Here is a 24,838-nt window from a genome sequence, read left to right on the forward strand (position 1 = left end):
GTGGGCTCAAGTGGTCCTCCTGCCTTATCCTCCCGAGTAGCTGGGACTACTAGAGTCACACACCTTTAATTTTTTTTATTTTTTAAAAAAATTTTTAGAGGCAAATGTCATGAGTCGTGCAAGGTCAGAGATAACCAGGGCCATGCATGTTTGTGTCTCTACACCATGTCAGACTTTTACTGATGCTATTTCAACACAAAAGCCACGAGTTATGTGGAGTTCCCCAGAAGGCGATTCTCCTTAGTACTGCCTGCTCACTCAGTAGTCAGAGCAAACAACACCCAGGCTCAAGCCACTCTACAAGTCAGTCAATATTGCAAACCATACATAGTAGTATACTTCATCAATATATGAAGTTATGGGTTAAAATTTCTACATTAAACAAAGTAGCATTTAACATCAAGAGAGAAAGGGGATAGGGAAGGGGGTGAACGAACCAGTCCAAGGAAAGTGATATGGACAAGAAGGTCCTGGGCTCATCAGTGAAGCTGTCAGTGTCTTGCAAGGGAGAGTCTTTGATTTTGGCAGAGACTTCAGGCCACATGCCTCATTGCTTATCACCAGGTACAGCAAGGACTTCACTATGGAAACAACGTTGCCTGCCCAGAGAAATCCTGTTCCTTTTCTGGCCCTTGAGTCATCTGGTGGAGACTGATGGTAAAGGGTTATGCCATTATCTGATTGGTATAGTCTTTGAATATCTGGTGCCTGTTGGCATGATGCCTTCTATTAATAAAATGAACTTTTTTTCCTAGATGGAGTCTAGATGTCAAGGGTGCTCAATACGCAAGGTCTTACTATGTTGCCCAGCCTGGTCTCACACTCCTGGCCTACAAGCCATCCTCCTGCCTTGGCCTCCCACAGTGCTGGGATTACAATACAATTATTTTCTCATTTTTCAACAAGATGGCTTGCATCCCTGTTCTTACGGATTGGAGATAATCCCAAGTGACAGGAACAGCTCTGGACTGATCTTCTTCAACTTTCAGGAAAGCTGTCCAATGACAAAAGGGAGGGGTAAAGTGGCAGGACAGTATTGTACTTCATTTCCAACCCCTTTTCCACCTTTACACATGTTGGATGAGATTTACGTGCTCGACACACCTCCATGGGTATGTTCAGGTTACGGGTGAGAGTATAAGAAGGTGGGCTGTGGTTCTATACAGTGGAGTGCCAAGAACTCCAGCCCTCCCTCTCTCACACAAGAAAGCACATCATTTTGTCCTAGAGTAAGTATCATTATTGATGGGATAACTGGAGTCCCTTCTAATTTAGATTCAAAAATCATTCTGAAACTTAGGTTTGAATCCATGTTACCTCTACCACATAACAGTTGTAGGGTCCTCCAGTGTTCCACACTTTTTCTCTTTTTTGACCAAGAAACACAGGATACCTCAACTGCTCTGTGACTAAGCAGCTGCATGCTCTCCCAGCAGGCTTGAACCCCAGCTGGTACCTTGAATATTCCCAGGCATGGATAAAGGTGTGTAGGTTGTTGCCCAAAACACTGAAAGAAACTGGTCCTGGCCCTGAGCCCAGTTCCTTAGGCCCTTCTATAAACTCCACACCGTGAGGCCCTGGTTGCACCATCCCTAGTAGAGCTCCTCTCTCTCTCCTGTCTACCGTGAGGAGTGCTACAGCTCTGTGAGTAAGTTCCCCCAATAAGTGCTCTGGACTCATCACCTTGGTGTCTACTGCGTCTTTCTTTGGAATCCCAACTGACCCCAACTGAGGATGGTTTGAGGCACCCCCTGGTGGGGACTCCCCTGCTGCTGCTTTTGGGGTGACTAGGGTGACTTCAGCTGTGGGTTTGGCCAGGACAGAGCACAGTTACTACCAATTAGTTCTTTTATGCTACCTCAGAGCTCTGTGCTTAACTTCCATGTGCCTGACTTCTCATCTACAAGATGGTATTTATAATACTTCCTGTGGGATGTCCCCCAATATCCACTCTCCCCTTCTTTCTTTAACCCTTGGTGACTAGAATGTGAACATGATGGCTGGAGCTACTCACCCACCTTAGATCATCAGGAGGAGGTGACGTAGTGAAGATGGTAGAGCCAAGAGATAGAAGGAACCTAGATCGCTTACGACAGTAGAGCTACTTATCAGTTTGCATGGCTCCCCTTCAGACTTTGTTCATATGGGATGGGTGTTTATTTCAGTTTTCTGTCAGAGGCAAACCCAATCCTGATGGATTTACTAAACCTTTCAACATCGCTGTAAGGATTAAAGGAGATAATGAATATAAAGTGCTTACCAGTTTGTCTGGCACAAAGAAGACAGCAATTTTTTTCAAAAGTAATGAAACATAGAGGCTATTGGAACTTGGTTCTGAGAACTTGGAAACATATGGAAAGATCAAAGAAATAGTTTCTACTTTGGCCAGAATGAACTGATTTCACATCTTTGAAATTGGCAATGATCAGAATAGTTTTGACTGTGTAGGGGTGAGGGGGAAACTTCCCCTTTCTCCTGAAAGTTCACTGAAAGATCAACTCACACATTAATAAGAAGAAGAGGTTTGTTTACCATGTGCAGGGGGAGAATCACAGAGTGATTACCCAATATCCCAATGGGATCCAGATATTTTTATACCCTCCTTTGGTTGGGGGGCAGCGAGGAATATAGGTAATTCTGTTTAAGGGCAATAAATGGTTGCTAGGGAGGATGAATGGATGAGGGGAACAGATAGACTTGTAAATGATTCTTTTTGCAAATTAAATTAAGCTGAGAGATAGGTATTATATTTAACATGGTTTGGGCCAGGTCTGGTTGCATTCTTGATCATCCTTCCTGCAATATATTGAGTTAACAGAGAGGGGAAGGGAAGTCAATTTTTCTTTTTGATGGATCAGTCTGCTTTATGCAGATAGAGGGAAATGCCCTTCCAATGCCTGTTGATCTCAAAGGCTCTTTAATTCAAAATACTCTTTATACCAAGGAGTGATATTTTGGGGTGAAATTTCCTAAGCTCCTTCAACTGCTGCTAAATTTCATGCACTTTCAAATAAAACCTTTCTGAGACTTGGTTTCCTCATACTTTTAAATGAGAATATTTAAACTTACTATATAGGCTTTGAAGAATTAAATGAACTAGTGCTGAGTACTTGGAATATACAAATTACTTAATAAAATAGCTATAGTTATTACCCAAGAGTGATGGTTAATTTTATGTGTGAACTTGGCTGGACCATGGTGCTGACATATTTGTTCAAACATTGTTCTGGATGTTTATTTTAAGATGTTTTTGGATGAGATCAACATTTAAACCTGTACATTGTAAGTAAAGCAGCTTGCTAGTGGGTTTCATCCAATCAGTTGAAGGCCCGAATTGAACAAAAGACTGACCTTCCCTGAACAAGAAGGAATTTTGCCAGTAGATGGCCTTGGAACTTGAACTGTGACATTAGCTCTTCCCTGGGTCCCCAGCCTGTTGGCCTATCCTGCAGATTTTGGACTTGCAGCCTTTGTGATTGTGTGAGCCAATTCCTTAAAATAAATCTCTCCCTTTCTCTCTCTCCCTCTCTCTCTTTTTCTTTCTCTCTAAAAACACACACGCACACACACGAGATACACATACCTTATTGATTGCTTCTCTGGAGAAGCCTAATACACAAGGTGCAATGGACTGAATGTGTGTGTCTCCCCAAAATCCACATGTTGAAATTCTATACCCCAAGGTGATGTGTTAAGTGGTGAAACCTTTGGGAGGTGAGTAGGTCATGAGGGCAGAGCTCTCATGAATGGGATTACTGTCCTTATAAAAGAGGCCCCAGAAAGACCCTTCACCCTGCCACCATGTGAAGACACAGTGAGAAGGTGCCATCTATGATCCAGGAAGAGGGCCCTCACCAGACACCAAATCTTCCTTTATCTTGGTCTTTTCAGCCTTCAGGACTGTGAGAAATAAATTTCTGTTGTTTATAAGCCACCCAGTTTAGGGTATTTTATTATAGCAGCCTGGACAGACTAAGACACCAGGAATATGGCATCATCTTCTGAATCAGTAGAGAAGCAACAATTCTTTAGGAGTAAAGTGTGTAGTTAGTGGAGGTTGGTGAGATAGCTGGAATGTTAGAGGAAAAACACTGCCCTGATTTTAGCTTCTGAGCCCAAGAACTGAGAGTTTCAATGCTTTATACATCACTTACTGCTTAATCTTCTGAGAAATGCATCATGAGGTGATTTTTGTCATTGTGCAAATGTGACAGAGGGTGCTTCACAAACCTAGATGATGCTACACACCTAAGCTATATGGTGTAGACTATGGCTCCTACTCTATGAACATGTAGCATATGTTACCTGTACTGAATACTACAGGCAATTGGGAAAGATGGTAAGTGTTTGTGACTTGAAACATCTAAACATAGAAAAGTATGGTTAAAATATGGTATGAAAGATAAAGAAGTTCACTTGGCACAGTGGTTCATGCCTGTAATCCTAACATATTGGAAGCCCAGGCAGGAGGATAGCATGAGGCCAGGAACTCAAGACCAGCCTGAACCAGAGCAAGACCCCTTCTCTACAAAATATAGATAAATTAGCTGGGCATTGTGGCCCTCACCTGTAGTCCCAGCTCCTCGGGAGGCAGGAGGATCACTTCAGCTTAGGAGTTTGAGGTTACAGTGAGCTATGATGCCATTGCACTCCAGCCCTGGCAGCAGAACAAGACTCTCTGTCTCAAAAAAAAAAAAAAAATTACCCCTACATAGGGCACTATGATATTGTGATGTATATATATTGAATTTTGTCCATGGTTCTTGGCGCATAACTGCCATAGACCTTGTTACAGTTTTTTGTTATAATGTTGGGGTGCTTTAGGCCCAAGAAGCAGACCTCAGGAAACAATCATTCCCTTTTACCTTCTCCTGCCTTCATTTCATCAGCCCAGTGCAGGACTCTAATCTGCTTGTGGGTCATAATATCCTCATTCTAGACAGGGTCCTGCCCCATACCCTGGAAGAAGGAAAGCTGCACAGAGAGGCCAAGAAGAATCTATGGACAGGCCTTGCTGGGTTTCCCCACTCAGTCTGTTAGTATTAGATCACACCCTTTCTGTCCAATCACATTTCTACATGGTTGTAATCATGCCTATCCAATGAAGTCTCCATATAAGGCGCATAAAGACAGGGTTCAGGGAGCTTCTGGATAGTTGAACGAATAGAGGCTTACAGGGAGCTCAAGGTTAGATGGCAGCAGCAGAGCAAGACTCTGTCTCAAAAAAATAAAAGAAAAAAAAATTACACCTACATAGGGCACTGTGATATTGTGGTTCACAGATGGCACCTCCAAGCTTTCAGACAGCTTATAACGCTGGCATTTCTCCTCAAAAGCCTTTCCTTCAAATCCCAGCAACTCTCCCTAACACCCCCTGACCCTGCTGGGAAGTCACAGCAAGTACCAAAATCAGTCCAGAGAGCACTTAGCACAAAATGCTCCATCGATCATTTCACAGGACCATACTTTCAGAAAAGTTCTTGAGAGCCATCTAGCCCAATTCTCCCCATGAACAAAGGATAAACCAAATCCAGGGAAGTGAAGGTGATGTGTTTTGTCCTCCTAATTGTAACCGGAGCAGCCTAGCACAGGGCTGGTGTTTTAGCTTCTTGGCTTTCCGCAGGGTCGTGCCTGGCACACAGTGAAGACACCTCCATAAACACATCATCTGAAAAGTGCTTTCACCTACTCCAACGCTCCACGTGGAAAAGATACTGAGGTGTGCAGGGCAGGTACTGTCGGTTTTACTTAAAATAACTGAGATCCAGATAAGAACCAGAACCAGAAGGCAGGTGGTGGCTGGTGATGTTCGGGAAAATCAGCCAATTGGATCAACCGAAGCAACTGTCCAGCGCTTTGGACCTTTGGCGCTAATTGGCGGAGGATCAATCAAACCTCCGGGGATCTGGCCGGAAGGCAGAAGGAGGAGGGCACTGAGCCTAGCAGTTTTGGTTAAGATTCCTCACAACACCATTCTAAGACCCCTTACTTCTCCACTATAAGCACCCGAAAAAGTCCGGCCCTGAGGGCGCCGCGCAAGCGCAATGGCGCAGAGCGGCCACAAACCACGCCCCGCAAGCCCAGCGGTTGCCGGCACCCACCCCGACCCACAGTGCGCATGCGCAACGGCGCGGGAGCGCCGCAACGCGATCATGTCTCCGGAGGGCTAAATTTGTGTGAGCGCAGTACCGATTTAGAATTTGGCGACATTGACCCAGGTTCCTCGCCGGCCTTGCCTCAGCCAAGCAGTCCTGCGGGCGAAGCGGTGAGCGCAGTGCCTCGTGGTGACAGAGCTGAGGAGATGGAGTTGAGCAAGGACAGACTGGTCCACAACAGACTAGCGGGCTGTGCGCGGGGAATCTCTGTGTGCAAGGGGCCGGCGGAGTGGACGGCGGGAAAATGTTCCGGAACTAAGGGGTGGGCCCGGGTGTGATTGACAGGTGAGAGACCAATGCCCGGGGAAGGGCCGGCCAATGAAGGCGCCAGCTGCAGTTGAACTGGAGTGGCGGGTAGGAGTTGTTACTATGATAGCAGGTGACACGTGTCGGGGTCTTTAACTTGGCTCAGCGATGGCAAGCACTTTTCGTAAATTGTCTTATTTAGAGGTCACTACAACAGCATGAGGGAGCAGTGTTACCCATGTCTGTTTTACCTGTGCGGAAACTGAGGGTTAGAGATACTAACTTATGCAAGGACACAGCTGGGATCCCAGATTTGGGAACCTCACCCTAGAGCCCATCCTGGTAACAGCTCTACAGTTTTACTGGCCCTTAGAACTGGGAGTCAGGGCGGAGCAGGGTCCGGTAAAGAGGACTGGGATTAATGCAGTTGACCGGATTGTTAGCCGAAGTGTCAAAGCAGTGAACATAAATACGAATAAATAGTTGGGTGGGTCCTACACAGTGTGAGAGAGCTTGGACGATGCAGATGACACGGGAGACAGGTCAAAGCAAGGGGAGAATGTGAGTATTACGGACCAGGCTGTCCCCCAGTGGAGCATGGCTGCACTGCAGCATGACGTGGCTCTGGATTAACAGCAGATGCAGAAAAGGTTTTTCTCTTGAGGGCTGTGGTGTTTCCAGGTGTGCGAAGTTAAAGCATTTTAGGAGCATAGCAGTATTACAGTACCTAGTACACAGTTGCCTGGGGCTGCCATAACAAAATAACATAGACTGGGTGGCTTAGATGACAAAAATTTGTTTTCTCACAGTCCTGGAGAATGGGAATTCCGAGATCGATGTGCTGGCAGATTCGGTTCCTGGTGAGGCCTCTTCCTGGTTTACAGATGGCCTATCTGTGTCCTCACATGGTGGACAGAGATTTCTTTTTCTTTCTCTCATTATAAAGCCACCTGCATTTTTATGACTTCATTTAACCTTAAGTACCTCCTTAAAAGCCTATCTCCAAATACAGTCCCATTGGGAGTTAGGACTTCACCACATGAATTTGGGGGGACACAGTTCAGTCCATAGCAATGGGATATGCTCAGTGAGCAAGTAACGAGTGACTGAGGACTGAAGAAAATGAACACTTTCGAACTCAGTGCACCTGAAGTGCTTTCGCAACTCTTACCGGGTTTAATGGGCATGAGATGTGCTGTGCTGGTGTGCGCCTTAGCAGTGGAGCAGCGTTCTGAGGAGAACTTGGGTGGGAGGTCGTGGTACCTCCACATAGCCACCCTGAAGAGAAAGTCACACCACATGTCCTTGATGGGGCTTAGTGAATCCATTATTCCCAGATTTATCTAAATCTTTCTTTCACTGTCTGTGGTCCCCAACCCCTGGGGCAGCAGACCAGTATGGGTCCATGGCCTGTTAGGAACCGGGCCACAGCCGCTCCCCATTGCACTGCCTTTCCCTCCCCTGCCTCCCGTCCCCCTCGCCTCCATCTGCCTCCCCTCTGTCCATAGAAAAATTGTCTTCCATGAAACTTAGGAACCAGGCCGCACATCAGGAGGTGAGCCGCAGGCAAGAAATGAAGCTTCATCTGTCTGTATTTACAGCTGCTTCCTGTCACTGGCATCACCACCTGAGTTTTGCTGCCTCTCCCACACCCTGGGCCGTGGAAAAAATGTCTTCCATGAAGTTGGTCCCTGGTGCCAAAAGGGTTAGGGACCGCTGACTGTGATGTAGCCTGTGCTGCTTCTGGAATAATGAGAGCCACCATGACCTCCCCCAAGGAAGTGAAATAATTACTTTTTTCTGTATTATTTCTTGTTGTCATCATAGAGTTTAGAGGCCAAGTCCTTTTTCATCCTGCTTGCCCTGGTGGGAGGAAGAGTGGTGCAATGCAAAGCTCCAGGGCTTGGGGGGTCTGCAGATACGGTTCCAGTCCTGGGTTCAACCACCTGTTGAGTGACCATGAGCAAGTCACTTAACTTTTCTGAATCTCAGTTTCTTCATCTATAAAATAGAGCTAAGAAAAATACTGAGAATACAGGGTGGTTGTGAGACCAACTGAAAACAGTTTGAAACCATTAAGGAACTGGCCTTTGAACTAGATATTCACGTCATGGGACCTCCTCTGCTCACACCAAGAACAGAAACCTCTACCCAGGCCCCACGTCTGGCTGGCTATTCATTCATTCATTCATCAGATTTTTATCGAACACCTGCAAGGTGCTGAAGCACCTAGTTCTGAGTCCTGGGGCCAGGGAAGAATGAGACAAAGTCCACCCATTAATGTAGCTTATATCCCAGTGCAGGAGACAGACAAAATGGGTCAGGTAGTGGTAAGAGGTATGAGGAAATGAAATACAGGGTAATGTGCAGAAAGAGTGACTGAAAGCACGGCGGGGGTGAGTGTGTGCCGGGGGGCGGGGCATGTTGGACCACTGTGGGGTGTCCCAATAGTGGGGGAGGCTTCTCTGAGGAGCGAGCTGAGTTCTAAACATCGAGGACTTGTCACTCCCCAGGCAGGGGGAGCAGCAGGCACAAGGCCCCGCTGATGAGAACAGGCTGGTGCCCGACCAGTCTGCAGGCTGACCAGTTCTCTGTCTTAAAAGGAGTGAGATGCTGATCTGACTTTTCTCTTGGGATTTAGAACTAGAAGACATGAAAAGAATTTTCACCTGGCAGTGGGAGCTGAAGCTAGAAGGTAGAAGGGTGAACCTTTGGGGTAAGCAGAAACTCTGAGTCAGCTGAGGAAGTCAGTCAGGTTGTGGCTCCACCTGACTGAGCAGGAGAATGAAAATCGTTGGGTATTTAACTGTCAGTGAGGTTCCTAGAGCTGTCTTGAAATCCAGGCCCCCTTGCAGCTCTAGTCTGCAGGAAGTCCTGCCCTGTCACAGCTTCTGTTCTTGGTGTTCCCAGCTAGTCCTAATTCTTAATCTCTCACTATGTATCATTTCAGTTAACCTCCCTTTTACTTAGGCTGGTTCTGTATTGGAATCGGAAGAATGTGACTGAAACAGAGCCATGTGGACCTGGGTTTGAATCCCCGGTTTTCCTCTTGTTAGCTGTGACTTTGAGCAATTGGTTAGTTTCTGTAAGCACCAGAATCCAACAGCTGTATCCTTGTGTTATGCAGATTAAAGGAGATCTTTTTCATTGTCCCTAATTTGTAACTGGAAGAACATCAGGGCAGCTACCTCCCCTCTCCTAAATGGATTGACACTGTCTCTGATCTTATCAAGGCCAGGGTAGTAAAGATGGATTTTAGATCTATTAATATTAATAAAATGGGTTTTAGACTTATTAACATTTGTCCTTAGTTGGTCCTCCCAAATAGCTTGGAGAAGTGGCTCAAAGAGAGAGGTGTGGGAACCAGATGGAAGAGTCAGGCCTCCAAACGGTGATTCAAGGAAGAAAGGGTAGGTAAAAGCCATCTCAGAGAAAGTTAGGTTCAGAAGAGGAGAAAAAAGATGACATAAACGTGGAGCAGAGGTTCCTCGTAGACCTTGGTCTAGCAAGCAAAGAGAAATGCGGAGGTCTCAGTTATTGGGAAGCTGTTCCAGCCAGAGCTCAGTGGCTGTGAAGAGAGCTCTCCAGTCTGGAGCCAAACAGAAAGCTCTTATTTCTTGAGGACAGAGCAAGTATTAGGAGGTGGCTCTGGTTTGTACTAGAAGGAGGGGCTAGGATGAAGTAAGAAACAAATGAAAGATACCTGTAAGGTACTGACCTATATATTCACTTGCACCATCCAAACCAGCTGTGCTCACACTTCTCTGCCCGTGTGCCATGATCTTCCAGGTCTTCACGACAGGATAAAGTGAGGCAGCTGTGGCGTGCGGATGCTGCATTGCAGAGTCGTGTGAGAAGGGTGCTACAAAGGTCATTCCACACAACATCCTTGATCCCAGGGGTACAAGCCTTTGAAAGGACATCCCTAAGCCTTTTGTGGAGGCATTAGAAAGGTATTTAAGCAGTGGTGGAATGGTAGTAGAGATTCAGTTTGGGGGCTGTCTTAGGCTGCATTCTGCTGTAGCCATTAATTGTCCCTGGATGCATTACCTGATTCTAGTGGCTTCACGGGAACTTGCAAAACATGGAGAGGATGTGTTCTCTGCCTGCAAGAAAATGTACAACCCAGGGAGACATTCTGTAACAAGTGTGGAGGCTGTTCCTAGGTACTGCTCTAGATTTTAAACCCTTTCTCCCTGGGTCGTGAGAGAGCTACCATATTTATTTATTTTTCCTAGAACCATGGCTGATAGAACCCAGAAGATTCCTGGCATCCAATTTCCCTTTCCCTTCACGCCCTATTCCACCCAGAAACTTTATGGCAGAGCTGTACCAGGTTTTGGAGATTGGCAAGATTTGGGTGTTTGAGAGTCCAGCTGGCACCATGAGTATGAATAGTGAGAGACCATGAGTAAGAAAACTTAGAGGTGGTCTTGCTCGCTCTTACTAGCTGCCTATGCAGAGATTTTCATGGTTTGAAGTTGGGCAAAGTCGTGTGTCAGTTTATCTTTCTGAGTAATAGTCACTTCGTCTATAAAAAGCGTTAAACAAAGCAGCAGGGTCTGAGAAAAATTATGCTCAATGCAGATGAGGATTTGAATGGCCGTGGAAGCCATGCCCCATAGCACTGAAACTTTCCAGATTTCTCTGGGTACATAACTGCTTTGATGATGAGAAACAGAAATTACTTTGGCTTTTTCACTCATTAAACATATATTCTTTTAGTCTCCAGGAAATGGGTTACTGAGTGCTGGAGGGATCTGATCAAGTGCCCCTTGATTTTTCTTGCCTGGGAACAAAGGCAGCATGTATTAGAGGTTGGTGGTTGAGGAGGGAGTAGGGCTGTGGCAGGGGCCCCCAGCATCTCTCCTGCCTTTTGTTTATTACCTTTTATAGCAAGTACCGTGTGATGGTAAAATGTGTGCGTTGCCGTGAAGGGCCCCCAACGAGGCCAAGACCTGCTAGAGGAAAAGGACCTGTGAGTTGCCTCGCTGTGTCCCTGTCCTCTAGCGGGTCCTGGCAAGGTTGGCCATTAGGAGGCTCTTAGAATGTGTGTGCTGAGTGAAGGAATAAGAGAAAATGACTCATCCCTTTTCTCTCGCTTGCTGATGGGAACGTGTCACTCTTTCTGGAGGTGACACGGGGATCTATTGGGAGAGGAAGAGTGCAGAGTGGTGTGCTCTGTTACTACATTTTGTTCTCTCATATACAGTAAGTCCTGTCAATTAACAAAGAGTGGGTCATGAATATGGTGTGCATGGTTTTCTTAGATAGTACTCTGTTAGCATTCCTGCCATTTAAACCCAATGCCATATGACGTCTTCCCCTAGCAACCCACTGAAATACTGTTTTAGGGTCAATATTGACTTCCTGATTTACAGATTTGGATATTTCAAGTTGTTACTTGACCACTTGCTACATTTGATATTATTGAATATTTCCTTTTTTTTTTTTAATTAAATTAGATTTAATTTTACTTTTTTTTTTTTTCTGAGAGGGTCATGCTCTGTTGCCCAGGCTAGTGGCATCATCATAGCTCACTGCAACCTCCATCTTTTGGACTCAGGCAATCCTCCTACCTCTGCTTCAGCCTCTTGAGTAGCTAGGACTACAGGTACCACCAAACCCAGCTAATTTTTCTATTTTTTGTTAGTTGGGGTCCCACTCTTCCTCAGGCTGGTATTGAACTCCTGGCCTCAAGGAATCCCTGCACCTCAGCCTCCCAAAGTGCTAGGATTATAGGTGTGAGCCACCATGCCCAGCCTAATTTTTTATGTAGTTATAAGGTCTCACTCTGTCACCCAGGCTAGAGGGCAGTGGCACCATCGTAGCTCACTGTAACCTTCAATTCCTGAGCTCAGGTGATCCTCCTGCTTCAGCCTCCTAAGTAGCTAGGACTGTAGGTTGTGCCAGCACACTCGTCTTATTTTCTGTTTTATTTTTTGCTAGTCATAGAGTCTGGCCTTGTTGCCCAGGGTGGTGTCAAACTCTTGGCCTCAAGCAATCTTCCCATCTCAGCCTCCCAAAGTGCTGGGATTACAGGCCTGAGACACCATGCCCAGCACTTCCATTTTTGTTTAAAGTAAATAAAAAGTTCATTAAAGAATAATGCATGTCATTTAAAAAGTCAAATTTAGGAAATTTCATTCCTGGGGTAGGTACTTTCCATTTTTTAAATTTTCCTTAAGGAACACTTAAAATTGCACAGTATGTTTTCAAATTATAAGCTCATGCTATTTCTTGATTTATTGATTTTGGTCGTGGCGGCCCTCCCCTTCCTAGTTGTTCCAGTCTAGTTCTCAGTTTTATTAACAGTTTCTGCTAAATCCAACAGTATTATAATGATTATATTTTTTCCTTTAATAATTTTTTTTTCTGGAGTTAATAACTGCCTTTTTAAAGTGTGTTTAGTTTTTAATATACCTACACCAATCCCTGCCACACCACCCACTGGCCTTTCAATATGATTTTCCATAGAGAAAATGACTGTCTTAGTCTGCTCAGCTGCCATGATAAAATGACAAAGAGCAAGAGACTTAAACAACATAAATTTATTTGCTCACAATTCCGGAGGCTGGAAGGGCAAAGATCAAGGTTCTGGCAGGGTTCGCTTTCAGAGGACCGATTTCTTCCTAGCTTGCAGATGGCTGCCTTCTGTGTTCTCACATGCCGTGCGCTGTCTGTGTAAACCTGCCCAGGACTTCGGTTACACTTTACGTCCTGCCCTCTCTTTCTCCTGTGGTGGGTGCCCCACTGGCCCCAGGAGAAGCCACACTGTCTCACACCCTGAGCGCCGCCGAGCCTCCTGTGCCCTTCCCTGCCTCCATGTGCAAGTGTCCCGCCTTAGCTGCCTGAGATGCTGTTTATCCTTTAAGAGTCACCTTTTTAAGCCTTTTACGATTCTGCCAAGTGGAGCTGACATCTCAACTTCGTGCCTGCTATGCCTCATGTGAGGCTGCAATTCTGGGAGTCCGAAAACCTGGAGTCCATGCTTCATGGGGATCCGTGCCGTCCTTCAAGTTGGGTGTTAAGTTTGTGCCTGTGAGCATTTCCTAGGGGCTCTGCACCTCTGTGACTTCAGCACCAAACCCAGTGCTCACCGCAACCAACAGGTGTTTAGAATGAGTGAATTAACTTGTCTTGGCATAAGTTTTATAAGTGTTACCTGCAATGTTACCCCAGGAAGTAACATTGCTCAAAGCTAGGCATTCTGTGAGTACTTTATTAAATTTGGTTCATGACAGAGGAGAGCCATAGGTTCTACATCCTTTTAACATTTTCCCATCTGAAATGTTTGTGTTCTTATTACAGAAAACCGTCTACATCCTTTTGTCTTTGTGCCAGAACATACCCACAGTTGTTTTTGGAAGATAGCTTTGCTCAGACCCTGAGGAACTGCCTCAGCTCACAGTGAAGTGGATGGTCCAAGCTCTCTGATCTGGCTGTCCCTGGGCTGCTCTTGCAGGCGGACGTCTCACCTGCCCCCAGCACGGTGACACCGAAAGCTGGTGGCTCCCATTTCACAGGCATCACGGAATAGCCGCCCCATGTTGTGCTGAGGAGGGCTGTCTTGACCATTTATTACAGTAGCTATCAAAAGCTGAGAGAAATGGTATAAATGGGGCTTTTCTAAAAATATGTGGCCCATCTGTTCATCAGAAGTGTCCTGCTGCCACAGAGCCCTTCAAGATTTTGATGAAAACTAACATCCTGCATCCCAGGATAATGATAATTTTATTACTATTGCTTTATGATAGCAAAAAACAGCTATCCCCAGTGGATCTCTTGTTATGTGCCAGGTATCCTTCTAATCCTGGTGTGGGTGGCAATCTTCGTGTGCATGAACTGACTGAATGTCTGCAGTGACGACTCCATGAGGAAGGCACAACTCTTATCGTTCCCATTTTGCATACGTGGAAGCGAGCCTGGAGAGCTCAGCCCAAGGCTGGCAGGTGGAGGAGCCAGGATGCCACCCAGCACCCTGGAACACTGCCATGCTGCCAGCCCCGACTCGACTCAAGACACACAGTTTTTCACCCTGGGTACCCCAAGCTCCCCTCTGGGTTGGGCAGGTTCAGGGAGCCGACTCCCGGGACCAGAGGTGTTGCTCCTCCAGAGACTCACCTGAACTGAGCCACCCTTTGGACCCAGACACGGCAGCCTGGTGGAACTCAGGGCAGTGTCCCCTCGAGGAAAACTCCACTGGTTTCCCAGGCTGCTGTGACAAAGGCTCACAAACTGAGTGGCTTAAACAACAGAAACGTGTCCTTTCTCAGCTCTGGAGGCTGGAAGTGTGAGGTGAAGGCGTCAGCAAGGTTGGCTCCTGAAGGTCGTGAGGGAAGGATCTGCTCAGGCCCCTTCCTGGGTTTGTGGGTGGCCATCTCCTCCCTGTGTCCCATCACGTCCCCTCCCTTCAGTGCATGTCTGCGTCCAAATTTCCCCTTTGTGCTAGGGCTACCAGTCCTTACAAAGGTGTAGGGCCCACCCTACTGGCCTCATCTTAACTGATTACATCTGCAATGATCCTATTTCCAAATAAGGTCACATGGTGAGACACTGGGGTTAGGACTCAATATAGGAATTGTGAGGGTACACAGTTCAACCCATAAGAAGGGCCTGCAGGGAAAATTCTGGTCTTTAAACCAAGAGTAGTGTTCTCCAGAACAATTAGTTTGCTCTAAAAAAACAATGTCAACACTGAAACTCCTGTGACTGACCGGCTGCGTGGAAGCTGAGAGGCCGAGGTGGCTCCCCCTGGGCAGGTAGAAGGGATTTCACACTGTGTGTTTTTTAGCCTTAATTCTTTTGGGGGCTATTCATCTAATTTCTCACCTTCTAATTATGTTAACTTGCAGTATTTATATATAACCTGATAAACTACTTCAAAATTTTTTTTTTCAGAACAGTGAGCTGTATCATTAAACAAAGAAGCTCTTTCCTGTTTCTTGGGCCCAGCTTTTATTTCTTCCTTCTTGTTTTTATTGGCTATTGTATAGCTAATTCCTTTCCCTTTCCCCTTTCCCTTCCTTTTCTAGGGTGGTCTTAGAGCATCCTCTAACGTTTAAAGCCAGACCTCCTTCGAAGCCCTTACTAAAATGGGGACAGATCACTTGGGAAGTTTTATTTTTCCTTCTGTTTCTGAAGATCATTTTGCTTCCTGCAGGGAAAGTCCTTAAGTCTTATCTGTGGGGCCCTCTCCTGGCTCCGTGACTTTGAACAGAAGAAGCGTCAAGAAGAGGCACGTCTCCTGGAAACTGGCCCCTCTCGGGGTGAGAAGGACCCACCCCCACTTCTCTCATCTTCCTGCCGAGAGACCACAGACGCGCCGGGGCCTGCTGGAGAACCGGACTGGGTGACTGAGTTTGTGCAGAAGAAAGAAGAAAGGGACCTGGTGGACCAACTGAAGGTGGGATCTGGGGTATGAAGAAGGGCAGTGATGAAGGAAACGGCTTCTGCAATTACTTTGGGGCGACTGCGAGGCTCGGGGAGCTCGTGTTCGTCTTTGCCTCTGTGGTGCCTCCTCAGTCTCCCTCGGCTCTCCTGAGTCGATGGTGCGGCCCCTGTGCTGTTTCTAGCTGATGTCAGGAGGCCTCCACCAGAGAAGGGGTTGGCAGTTCCCAGTGGTTACCCAGGCGGGAAAGGAGAGTGACATTGTTGCCGCTGGCAGCGCGGTTCCGTGGCTGCAGACTCAGTTAAGGGATGGGTGTGACTGGGAGCAGGTGGCTTTGGGAGGGAGGGTGCAGACTGCCCGCCGTGAGCAGTGAGGCTGGAGCCTGCGGAGGTTGAGGGTCTGGGGAGGGGAGGCCGCAGCAGCCTTGAGCCCTGGCCAGGAAGGAGAGCTGCAGTGTGCGGAGGTGTGGGCTGAGTAGCCCCAGACACTTTAGGAAAGGCCAGGGGCTTCCTGCGTGAGTGTCCTCTATGGCTGCCTCGCCCTTCAGGAGGAGCAGATCCGGAGGAGGAAGCGAGAAGAACGCCTGCAGCGGATCCACCACAACTCGCAGCTCACGTGTGCAGCCAAGTGCCTGGTGAGTGTCATCTCAGGGAGGGGCTGGGGTCATGTCCAGGCAGTGTCACGCTGCGTGGAGACTCTGGGGAGTGGCCGGGCTTGGTCTCCTCTTCCCGACCCCGGCTGGCTAAGTTCCCCTCACCCTGGAGCTGGGCAGTGTGAGTAGAGCCCGGATCCTGGGAGCCTGTCCCTTCTCCCATGGAGCAGTGAGGCCTGTGCTCACGGGCACTCGCCCAGGCTGGCTCCACCGGGGGCGGGCGCACCCGTGCTGAGATGTCTCCCGCTTACCCACCTCCAAAACCCTGTCCAGAGACAGAAGGAAGAAGAAACCGAGAGTCTCCTGCACCTCAGCAGGGAGATGCTGGCAGCAGGAACGGGGGCCGAGCAGCCGGAGCAGCTGGAGGCTGGGGAGGAGGAGCTGGTCCTGGCCGAATATGAGGGAGACGAGGAGAAAAGAACAGCTCGAGGGTGAGACAGCTGCTGCTGCTTCCTGCCCTGCCCTGGGTTGTCTGGGGGCTCCCGCCAGGGCAGCAATTTCCCTCCTGCCAGAGACACTCGTAGAGCACCGGTGAGAGGGAATGACAGCCACCTGCCCCCTTTCTCCAAGCCACACTCCTTCTTAGGATCATAAATGCTGGGCCAGTGACAGCCACCCTTCAGTCACTGGCCTCACGGCTGTTGACTCAGTTATCCTCGCGGCAGCCCAGTGATGGCAGAGTACAGGTGTCTGTGCTTCGTACACAAGGAAGCTGCAGCCCAGGGAGGGGACATGCCTTGGCCGAGGCCACATGGCTAGTGAGTGGAGAGCCGGGACTGACGACCAGCCAGGATGGCTCTAGATCTCAGGCTCTTAAATGCCGAACTGCACTGTGCGAGGTTCTGACGTAACCATCAAGGCGTCATCCTTAGCCTGAGTTTTCCTTTTCACCTTAAGGCTTCCATTGCTCCAGACTGCAGGTTTCTATTAATACCTCACGAGCCCCGTTTCCATTCACACTTTAACCTCACCAGCGCTCTTCGGGCGTGTGCTCTGGGTGCGCGCGTCCAGATGCTGTGGACGTAGAGGTGCATGAGGTGTGGCCCCTGCCCTCGGAGAGCTCGCGTTTCTGTGGAGAGAGACAGATAAGAAACCTGAAAACTAATAGCTCCTATTTGAAATCAGCATGTTCGCCCATGAGGAGGATGAAACGGTGCAGTGGATGGGGTGTGGGGCTGCACCTCCAGGGGAGAGGTCAGGAAAGGCCCATCGCTGCTCCTGCTCTGGAAGACGGTGGGGAAACGCCCTTGCCGGACTCCCCCTGGCAGAGCATCTGCAGCTCCGGGTTTCAGCCCCTCCCTGGGTCTCACCAGGTCACGTGATCCCTCCAGACAACATCCTGCCCATCGTCCTCTGCAGCGGCATCTCCGGCCAGCCGCTGGAATTCACGTTCCAGCGCAGGGAGCTGCCACAGATGGTGAGTCCCGGCCAGGGAGGGGGACTTCCTGGGTGGGGGCTGCTCTGGCCCATCCTGGGGCATCTGTCCCGGAGCCTACTCAGGGTGAGCAGTGTCTGTCTAGATGTTTATAAGGAAGGTCTGAGCTTGCCCCACCCCCAACCCATAGGCTGCTAAATATGTTTTCTGGAAACCTCCCACATCCCTTTAGCACACGGCGCACGAGAAAGCCGCTGGTCTCCTTTGGTTCTCTTCCCTTGGGTTCATCTGCCCCTGCCGTGGGCAGGGATGCAGGTCTTGGGGCCCATCTCCATGCCTGGGGTGTTCAGCGCCTGACCTGTCTTAGAGGGTGCCCACCAGGACACTGGGCGATGAAGAAGGGCCTCAGTGCCATGGCAACGGGAAGTCTCGTCTCTGGGGCGCTAGCACTGCCAGGGTCAGAAAGGCGGTCGGTCGCCAGAAGCAGCAGCTGGGTGTGGTGAGGGGACGGTGGCACATTCCACTGATTCCCACCCAGAGGAGCCACTGGGCAAAGTCCTCCTCCCTGGCTGTAGTCACACCGTGGGTCTCTGTCCTTGGTTTTGAACCCCAAGGTTAAGAAGCCATTTATGGGGGGACTTCAGGCCTGCTCCTTAGGGTTGCTCTTTGTCTTCCTTCCTCAGATGCACGAGGCAGGTCGCATTCTCTGTAACCTGTGCAACGTGGTTCCCGGAGGGGTGGTCTGTTTCTTCCCCTCCTACGAGTACCAGCGCCAGGTCCACGCCCACTGGGAGAAGAGTGGCCTGCTGGGCCGCCTGGCCGCCAGGAAGAAGGTGAGTGGCCCTTCAGCCGCACCTCCCGCTCATGAGGACGGTGCCACCCAGAGCTCTTCCTGGGCCTTCCCACGCTCAGGGAGTGGGGGTGGTTGGGCTTCTCCCGGTGCCTCAGCCCCACGGCCCCCCTCCCTGACTACAGACGATTTCCCCAAAGCCCGTAGCTCTGTGAGGCTCTCTAGTCCCCCGGCTGGAACACACAGGGCCAGAAGCAGACCTGAGACCCAGCGTTCTGGACCCATCTCTGGGAGACATTCTCTGCTTCCAGATTTTCCAGGAACCCAAGAGTGCAAACCAGGTGGAGCAGGTGCTGACGGAGTATTCCAAGTGCATTGAGGTGAGAGGGTCACTCTGAGGCTTGGGTCCGGAGACCACATGGGATTCATAGGTGGAAACATTTCGGGTGACATCCAAGCAAGCTGTGGCTCAGCAGCCCTGGGCTCGGTCTGTCCCACAGCGCTGTGGCCAGGCAAAAGGCCAGGTGACAGGGGCCCTGCTCCTCTCTGTGGTTGGAGGAAAGATGAGTGAAGGGATCAACTTCTCTGACAACCTAGGCCGGTAAGTAGTGGTCCCTGCTCATCTCCTGGGGCTGCGGTACCCGGCGCCCTACGCTCCAGGCCACTGGGCCCCTGCCTGCGATCTGCTGCCATCCGAGTCTGCCGCCAGGCTGTGCCTGCTCAGGATCCCTCAGCGGTGGGGGGAGTGTTTCAGCAACGCGATCTGGCCCTTGGAGAGCAGGTGGGAAATTAGGCCATAACTTTCCCAGGACTCTGTTCATTGTAGACTGGATCTCTACACTGGGCAAGCCCTTTCCAGGTGGTGGGTACGACAGAGGGGAGTGACAGAGCGACCGAGCACAGCTGGGGAGGCCCGAGGAGTGGTAGAACGTAGCAGCTGGCGGTGCAGGGTGAGGACCCGGGCGGGGCCTAATACCACACTCACTCGCTCACGTCTCCACCCTAGGTGTGTGGTCGTGGTGGGCATGCCCTACCCCAACGTCAGGTCTCCAGAGCTACGAGAGAGGATGGCCTACTTGGATCAGACCCTTGTGAGTGCCTCTGGCATTCAGAGGATGCGAGGACAGTGGGGGTGGCGGTGACACCCTAGGCTGAGATGGCAAGGCCCACTCACCCATGTTTCCTGTCCACTGAGAGGTCTGGCCACACTTCCACACCCTCTTGATCTCCTCTGTGATGTCACCTGTGGCATCTGCTGCCGGCACTGGCCCTCCAAGCCGCCTGGTCTGGCTCTAAAGCCTGGCAGGCTGTTTCCCAGGGAGAGTGGGGACGCGAGGCAGGAGGCAGGACGCAGCCCTCACAGGTCATCTCCTTTACCCTTCCCAGCCCAGAAGGCCAGGGAAGGCTCCCCCAGGGAGGGCTCTGGTGGAGAACCTGTGCATGAAGGCTGTCAACCAGTCCATAGGTAAGCCCGGGACCATGGCTGCCCATCGAGGTGGACGGGTGGAGAATGCTCTAGCAGGAAAGAGGCGCTCACCTGCCCCGTCCCCCATCTGAGGGCCGAGGAAGGGTAGGGGACCCCGTGGGGACGTACCATCGGGAGGCAGGTCTGCCCCGGAGCTTCAGCCCGTCACGCCCATCCAGGCAGGGCCATTAGGCACCAGCGGGACTTTGCCAGCATAGTGCTCCTGGACCAGCGCTACGCCCAGCGCCCCGTCCTGGCCAAGCTCCCAGCCTGGATCCGAGACCGCGTGGAGGTCACAGCCTCCTTTGGCCCTGCCGTAGCCATTCTGCGGAAGGTCAGTCCTGCCTCTCCCCTACCCTGAGAGCCTCCCCGACCCTGAGGTCTGGTTTCTCACTGCCTCATCCTCTCCCCACAGTTTCATCGGGAGAAGTCTGCCTCTTCCTGATGCACGGGGACACCGCTGCCCCTGCCAGGCTCTTCCTTCACCAGGGCTGCCAGAGATGGGGTGTGGGTGCCAGCCACCCTTGGGCCCAACCCAGGGCAGCCCCCTCCCTGGAATTGAGTCTGTCTTCTGATTGAGCATGGCCAGGGTACAATGTGCCTCTGCCCTTTCTCACTAAAATTAGCTATTTTAGACCTTTCACTCTCCTTCTAAATTTAAAATGTTCTCCACTTCCAGCCCCTCGTGGCCCTAGGGCTTCTCCTGCCCAGGGGATTCTGAGTGTCCCCACCCACCTCACTCCTCCCAACCACTTGAGCAAACTGGAAGACACCTTCTGCCCTGACATCAGCAATTATATCAAGGGCCATTAGTCTCTCAGCGTGACTATTTAGAGACCCCATGTCTGTCGCTGAGACGCTTTTTCCTGTCGGAAGGTATTCTCCCTCCCGTCTGCACCTCTCTTGTGTCTGACCCCAGAGAAAGGAGCCTTGGTGCCCTGAGATGTCCTGCCCCATCACACAGACTCCCACGTGACAGGAGGACAGCGCTGGCTCTGAGATGTGCGCGCCCTGCATGGCTCCTGTTCCATAATTGAAAGTGTACTGGTGGTTTCTGCTCAGTTCTGCTTACGCTTCTTTATTGATCCGCGGTGCGCTTGTCTCTCAAAGTCTCTTCAGGGACGACAAGAGCCCTCTGGTGAGGGGTGGCACACAGTCATAGGGTGGTGCCCCGGCAGCCCTGGGGCCTGCAGCCAGCCTCCCCGTCCTTGAAGAAGGTCCAGGCACACACCTGGGGCAGCCTGTGTCCCGGCCCCTCCGTGCGAGGGCAGCAGCCCAGGCCTCTGGGGGAGGCATGACACAGGCCCCTAGGACTCCCAGTCATCCTCATCTTCCTCTCCCTGTGGCTGCTGAGGCGGAGGCAGAGGCGGGATGGAGTCTGACACTCGGGCAAAGGCGCCTCCCGGGCCCTCACTGGCCCCTGACCCAGGTCCTTTCCCGGAGATCCCTGGGATGGAAAAGGCCGAGAGTCAGGGAGAGGGGGCACCAGTTCACCGGGACCCCGGAAACTTAAAAGCAGGAAGGAAAAGGCAGGAGAACATGGGAGATGCAAAGTATCCCTGACCCGGCCCAGGGAAGGCAGCTGTGCCTCCTACCTTTGCGCCTCATGGCCAGCTTGTTAAAGAGGTCCGACATCAGGTCCCCACCTTGGCTTGTGGCTCTCACTGCAACACAGTAGCCGCAGGTGGGGGCTTCAATGACACGGCCCTCCTGGCTCCCCATCCCCCCGAGACACTCCCCAGCCCCCCACGGCCTCTTAGAGCTTCATCCCTGAACCCAGCACCAGGCACTAATAAGACAAAGGCGATGTTTGAGTTACACTCTCACAGCCACCCTGGGAGACACCGCACGGGGGAGGAAACTGGCCCAGAGAGGTTAGGCAACCTGCCTGGGCCACAGCAGCAGCAGGACCGGGCTGGGGACACTGCTGCTGCACACCCAGGCGTCACACTAGGCCAGCATTTGGGACTCACAGGAGACGAGCTCTGCAGGCTCAAGAGGCTTACAGAAGTAGCACTGAGCTCAACCTCAGGTCTCTGTCTCTAAAATACCTGACCATTTCCTTGGACAACTCTTGGCAGAGTCTCAGAAGATTCCCTCTTGTCCTAGTTTGAGCTGGGTGATCTTAGAGAGGAAAGCTCCACTAAGTGGCTCCCTAACCAGGAAGGAGCCTATGGCCACCCAGGGCTTCCAGCAAGTGCACAGGGGAAGCACGGCGTATTTGGGAGTGCGGAGAGCTGGGATATGAGCCTCACCCGGGGGGAGGGGGGAGAGAGGGCACCCTGAAGGACTCGGGTGGTGTGGGAGGGGAAGGTGGTGTTTTGCTTGAACCCCTCCTACTGCAGTGGCCCTGGGGTCCCCTCACCTTGTTCCTGCTCCTTCTGTTTCCTCTTCTCCAGCTTGCGCTCCTTGACGCTGCGCAGCTTGGCCTTGCCGATGCCCCCAGCTTGGCGGATGGACTCCAGCAGAGAGGCCCGGCCACTGGAGGGCTCCGCCACCTCCTTGGGCGCTCCCTGGACCGGAGCTGGGAGGGGAGAAGGTGCGCGGAGGAAGGGCTGCTCAGGCAGGGCTAGGCTGCGGGACAGCCTCGCCCAGCCTGTGGTGGGGGTGAAGCTCCAGTCCTCACTTGTCACCTCAAGAGCCTGGGGAAGGCGCCTCCTCTTGAAAGAGGAAGCAGGTGGTGCAGCCAGGCCTTCGGAGACGGAGCGGGGCCTGGACATTGATGTCTGCAGTGGCCTGAGCTCAGGAGTGTTGTGTGCAGGCACCTCCTGCCCTGTCCACCCCTGTGACCAGGTGCCACCCTGCAGAGGCAGCCCTGTGAGTTATCCACGTGCTGACGGTGTCTACTGGACACGGGAGCCTGCAAAGCGTGTCTGTGCCGTTTCTAGGTGCTGGACACAGCCTGGGAGATAGGACGTTAAACCTGAAATTGCGTAATTTCAGGGATACTGAATATTTTGTTGCTGTAGTTTTCAATTATTTTTTTTAGCAGACCCCTTTCTTCCATTGGTTTAACTGGGGGCGGGGTGGGGCATCCAGAGCCCCACAGTTCTGGAGGTCAGAATTCCAGAGCTCTACAGTTTGAAAACCACTATTTTATCAACCCAGTACAACAAGATACTTGAAATGAGGACTATTCTGAAAATCTAGGATTTAAGACCACTTAACACACCTACAGAAGATCCCTCAGGGATCCTGAAATTAGAGACACCCTCAGAAAGAGCCTCCAACCCCCGCACTGCTCCCACCTGAAGGGGACACACTGCTGCTGCTCTCGTCCTCCCTGGCACCTTGGCCTGCAGGGGCCATGGTCTGGGGTAGGGGGGCGCTGACCAGAGCTGCAGGAGCTGGGGGAGGCGGTGGCGGTGGTGGAGGTGGTGGGGGTGCTGTTAGCACCCCATTCTCTAGATCTGAAAGGGAAGGTGAGAAAGTGTGAGGTGCTCAGGGAAGAAGGTGGCCGAGCAGGGAGCTCCCTAGTCCAGCTCCCTCCCAGCACCCAGCTCACCTGGCTTGAAAGGCTCAGCTACCTCTGTGTGGAAGGTGGGTAGTTCTGGAATGGTGCCAGGAGCAGAGGGGGCGATGCCAGGGCCCAGGTCAGCATTGTACGTGAGGTCATCTGCGATGCCAGGCAGGTCAGGCAGGTAGGATGGCACGTCGATCTCAGGCACCTGGCCTAGGTCTGGCACATAGAAGTAGTTCTCTGGGACCTGCAGGATTAGGAGGGGGCATGTGAGTAGTGACAGGGACCTGCAGGGGCAGCAAGTGGGGCCTTGTGCACACACCACGGAGCTAGGTAGGATACGGGGCTCAACAGAGCCCTCGCCTGGAGAAGAGCCCGGGCAGCCCCCGCCTCCTTCCCCACCTGCTGCTCCAGCTGCTCTCTCTTGCTGATGGACAGAGGGGCATCAAACAGCTTCTCCTCCGTCTCTGCCCCCAGCATTACATGGGTCTTTGTGATAGCACCAGCCAGGGGGTCCAGGAGGACATACTTCTTGTACCTACAGGGGCAGGGTGGGGACAAGCAGGCCATCGTCTGTCCCAGGCCTGTGGTCCGCACCTACATCTCTCACTTCCTCGGGGCACAGTGCACTCTGGGGATCCCAGGTCTCCCGAGCCAAACCCCACAGTCAGCTCCTGGCTCCCAGCCTCATGCTCCTGCTGGCCAGAGTCTGCCGCCCCTACGGTCCCCGCTAAGCCAGGCAGACCTCCCCCCCAGGACTCCATGGCCCTGCCACCATCTGGCCATACAGGTTCTCAGTGGTGTTGAAGAGCAGCAAGGAGCTGACAGAGCTGATGTTGCTGGGAAGAGCCCCCAGCCCCTCCTCGGCAGCGTCCTCGGGCTGCGGCGTGGTGCTCACACACACCGGGAAGTACTGCAGCTTCTCCTGGGGAGGCCAGGGGTGAAAGGGGTGGAGATGTCAGTGCCAGCCAAAGCTACCCCACCCCGTCTTGGAGGACAGAACCCACAGTGGGCCCTGATCCCCTCGCCACCAGCGAGCCTCGGAGCAAGTGGCCAGTGCCAGGGGTGCCCCTCACCTGCAGGGCCCGCCCATCCAGGGGGCGGTGCTTGCTCTGGATCCTGTGACGGGGGCGTCTCTGCAGGCCAGGGTCTTGGGCGCCTGTGAAGATGGAGCTGTGTTCCTGCAGGTGCTCTGGAGCCGGGTACTTGGCGCTGGAGAACACCTGTGGACACGGGCCGGCCTGAGGGTCCCGAGACACTCCAGACAGCCGAGGGTTGGGTGGAAGGCGGAGCTGGGGCCAGGG

General features: G+C 51.5%; 1 protein-coding gene and 1 pseudogene across 1 annotated transcript in view; one reads left to right on the forward strand and one right to left on the reverse strand.

Annotated features, from left to right (window-relative positions):
• Window positions 1-10,643: 10,643 nt before the first annotated feature.
• LOC105806100 lies at window positions 10,644-20,566 on the forward strand (annotated as a pseudogene).
• Window positions 20,567-21,077: 511 nt separating this feature from the next.
• LOC105806099 (WAS protein family homolog 1-like) overlaps window positions 21,078-24,838 on the reverse strand; it is a 25,987-nt gene continuing 22,226 nt past the window's right edge. Inside the window, exons 4-11 of the mRNA XM_012639172.1 lie at window positions 24,611-24,826; window positions 24,323-24,459; window positions 23,937-24,072; window positions 23,580-23,781; window positions 23,323-23,484; window positions 22,440-22,598; window positions 21,670-21,738; window positions 21,078-21,521 (exon numbers count right to left, since the gene is read on the reverse strand). Of these exons, the coding sequence (XP_012494626.1) occupies window positions 21,382-21,521; window positions 21,670-21,738; window positions 22,440-22,598; window positions 23,323-23,484; window positions 23,580-23,781; window positions 23,937-24,072; window positions 24,323-24,459; window positions 24,611-24,826 (1,221 nt within the window). The 3' untranslated portion in view covers window positions 21,078-21,381. The remainder of the gene's footprint in view (window positions 21,522-21,669; window positions 21,739-22,439; window positions 22,599-23,322; window positions 23,485-23,579; window positions 23,782-23,936; window positions 24,073-24,322; window positions 24,460-24,610; window positions 24,827-24,838) is intronic.

Source organism: Propithecus coquereli, unplaced genomic scaffold, assembly GCF_000956105.1.
Source record: "Propithecus coquereli isolate 6110/MARCELLA unplaced genomic scaffold, Pcoq_1.0 Scaffold1379, whole genome shotgun sequence".
Taxonomy (NCBI): domain Eukaryota; kingdom Metazoa; phylum Chordata; class Mammalia; order Primates; family Indriidae; genus Propithecus; species Propithecus coquereli.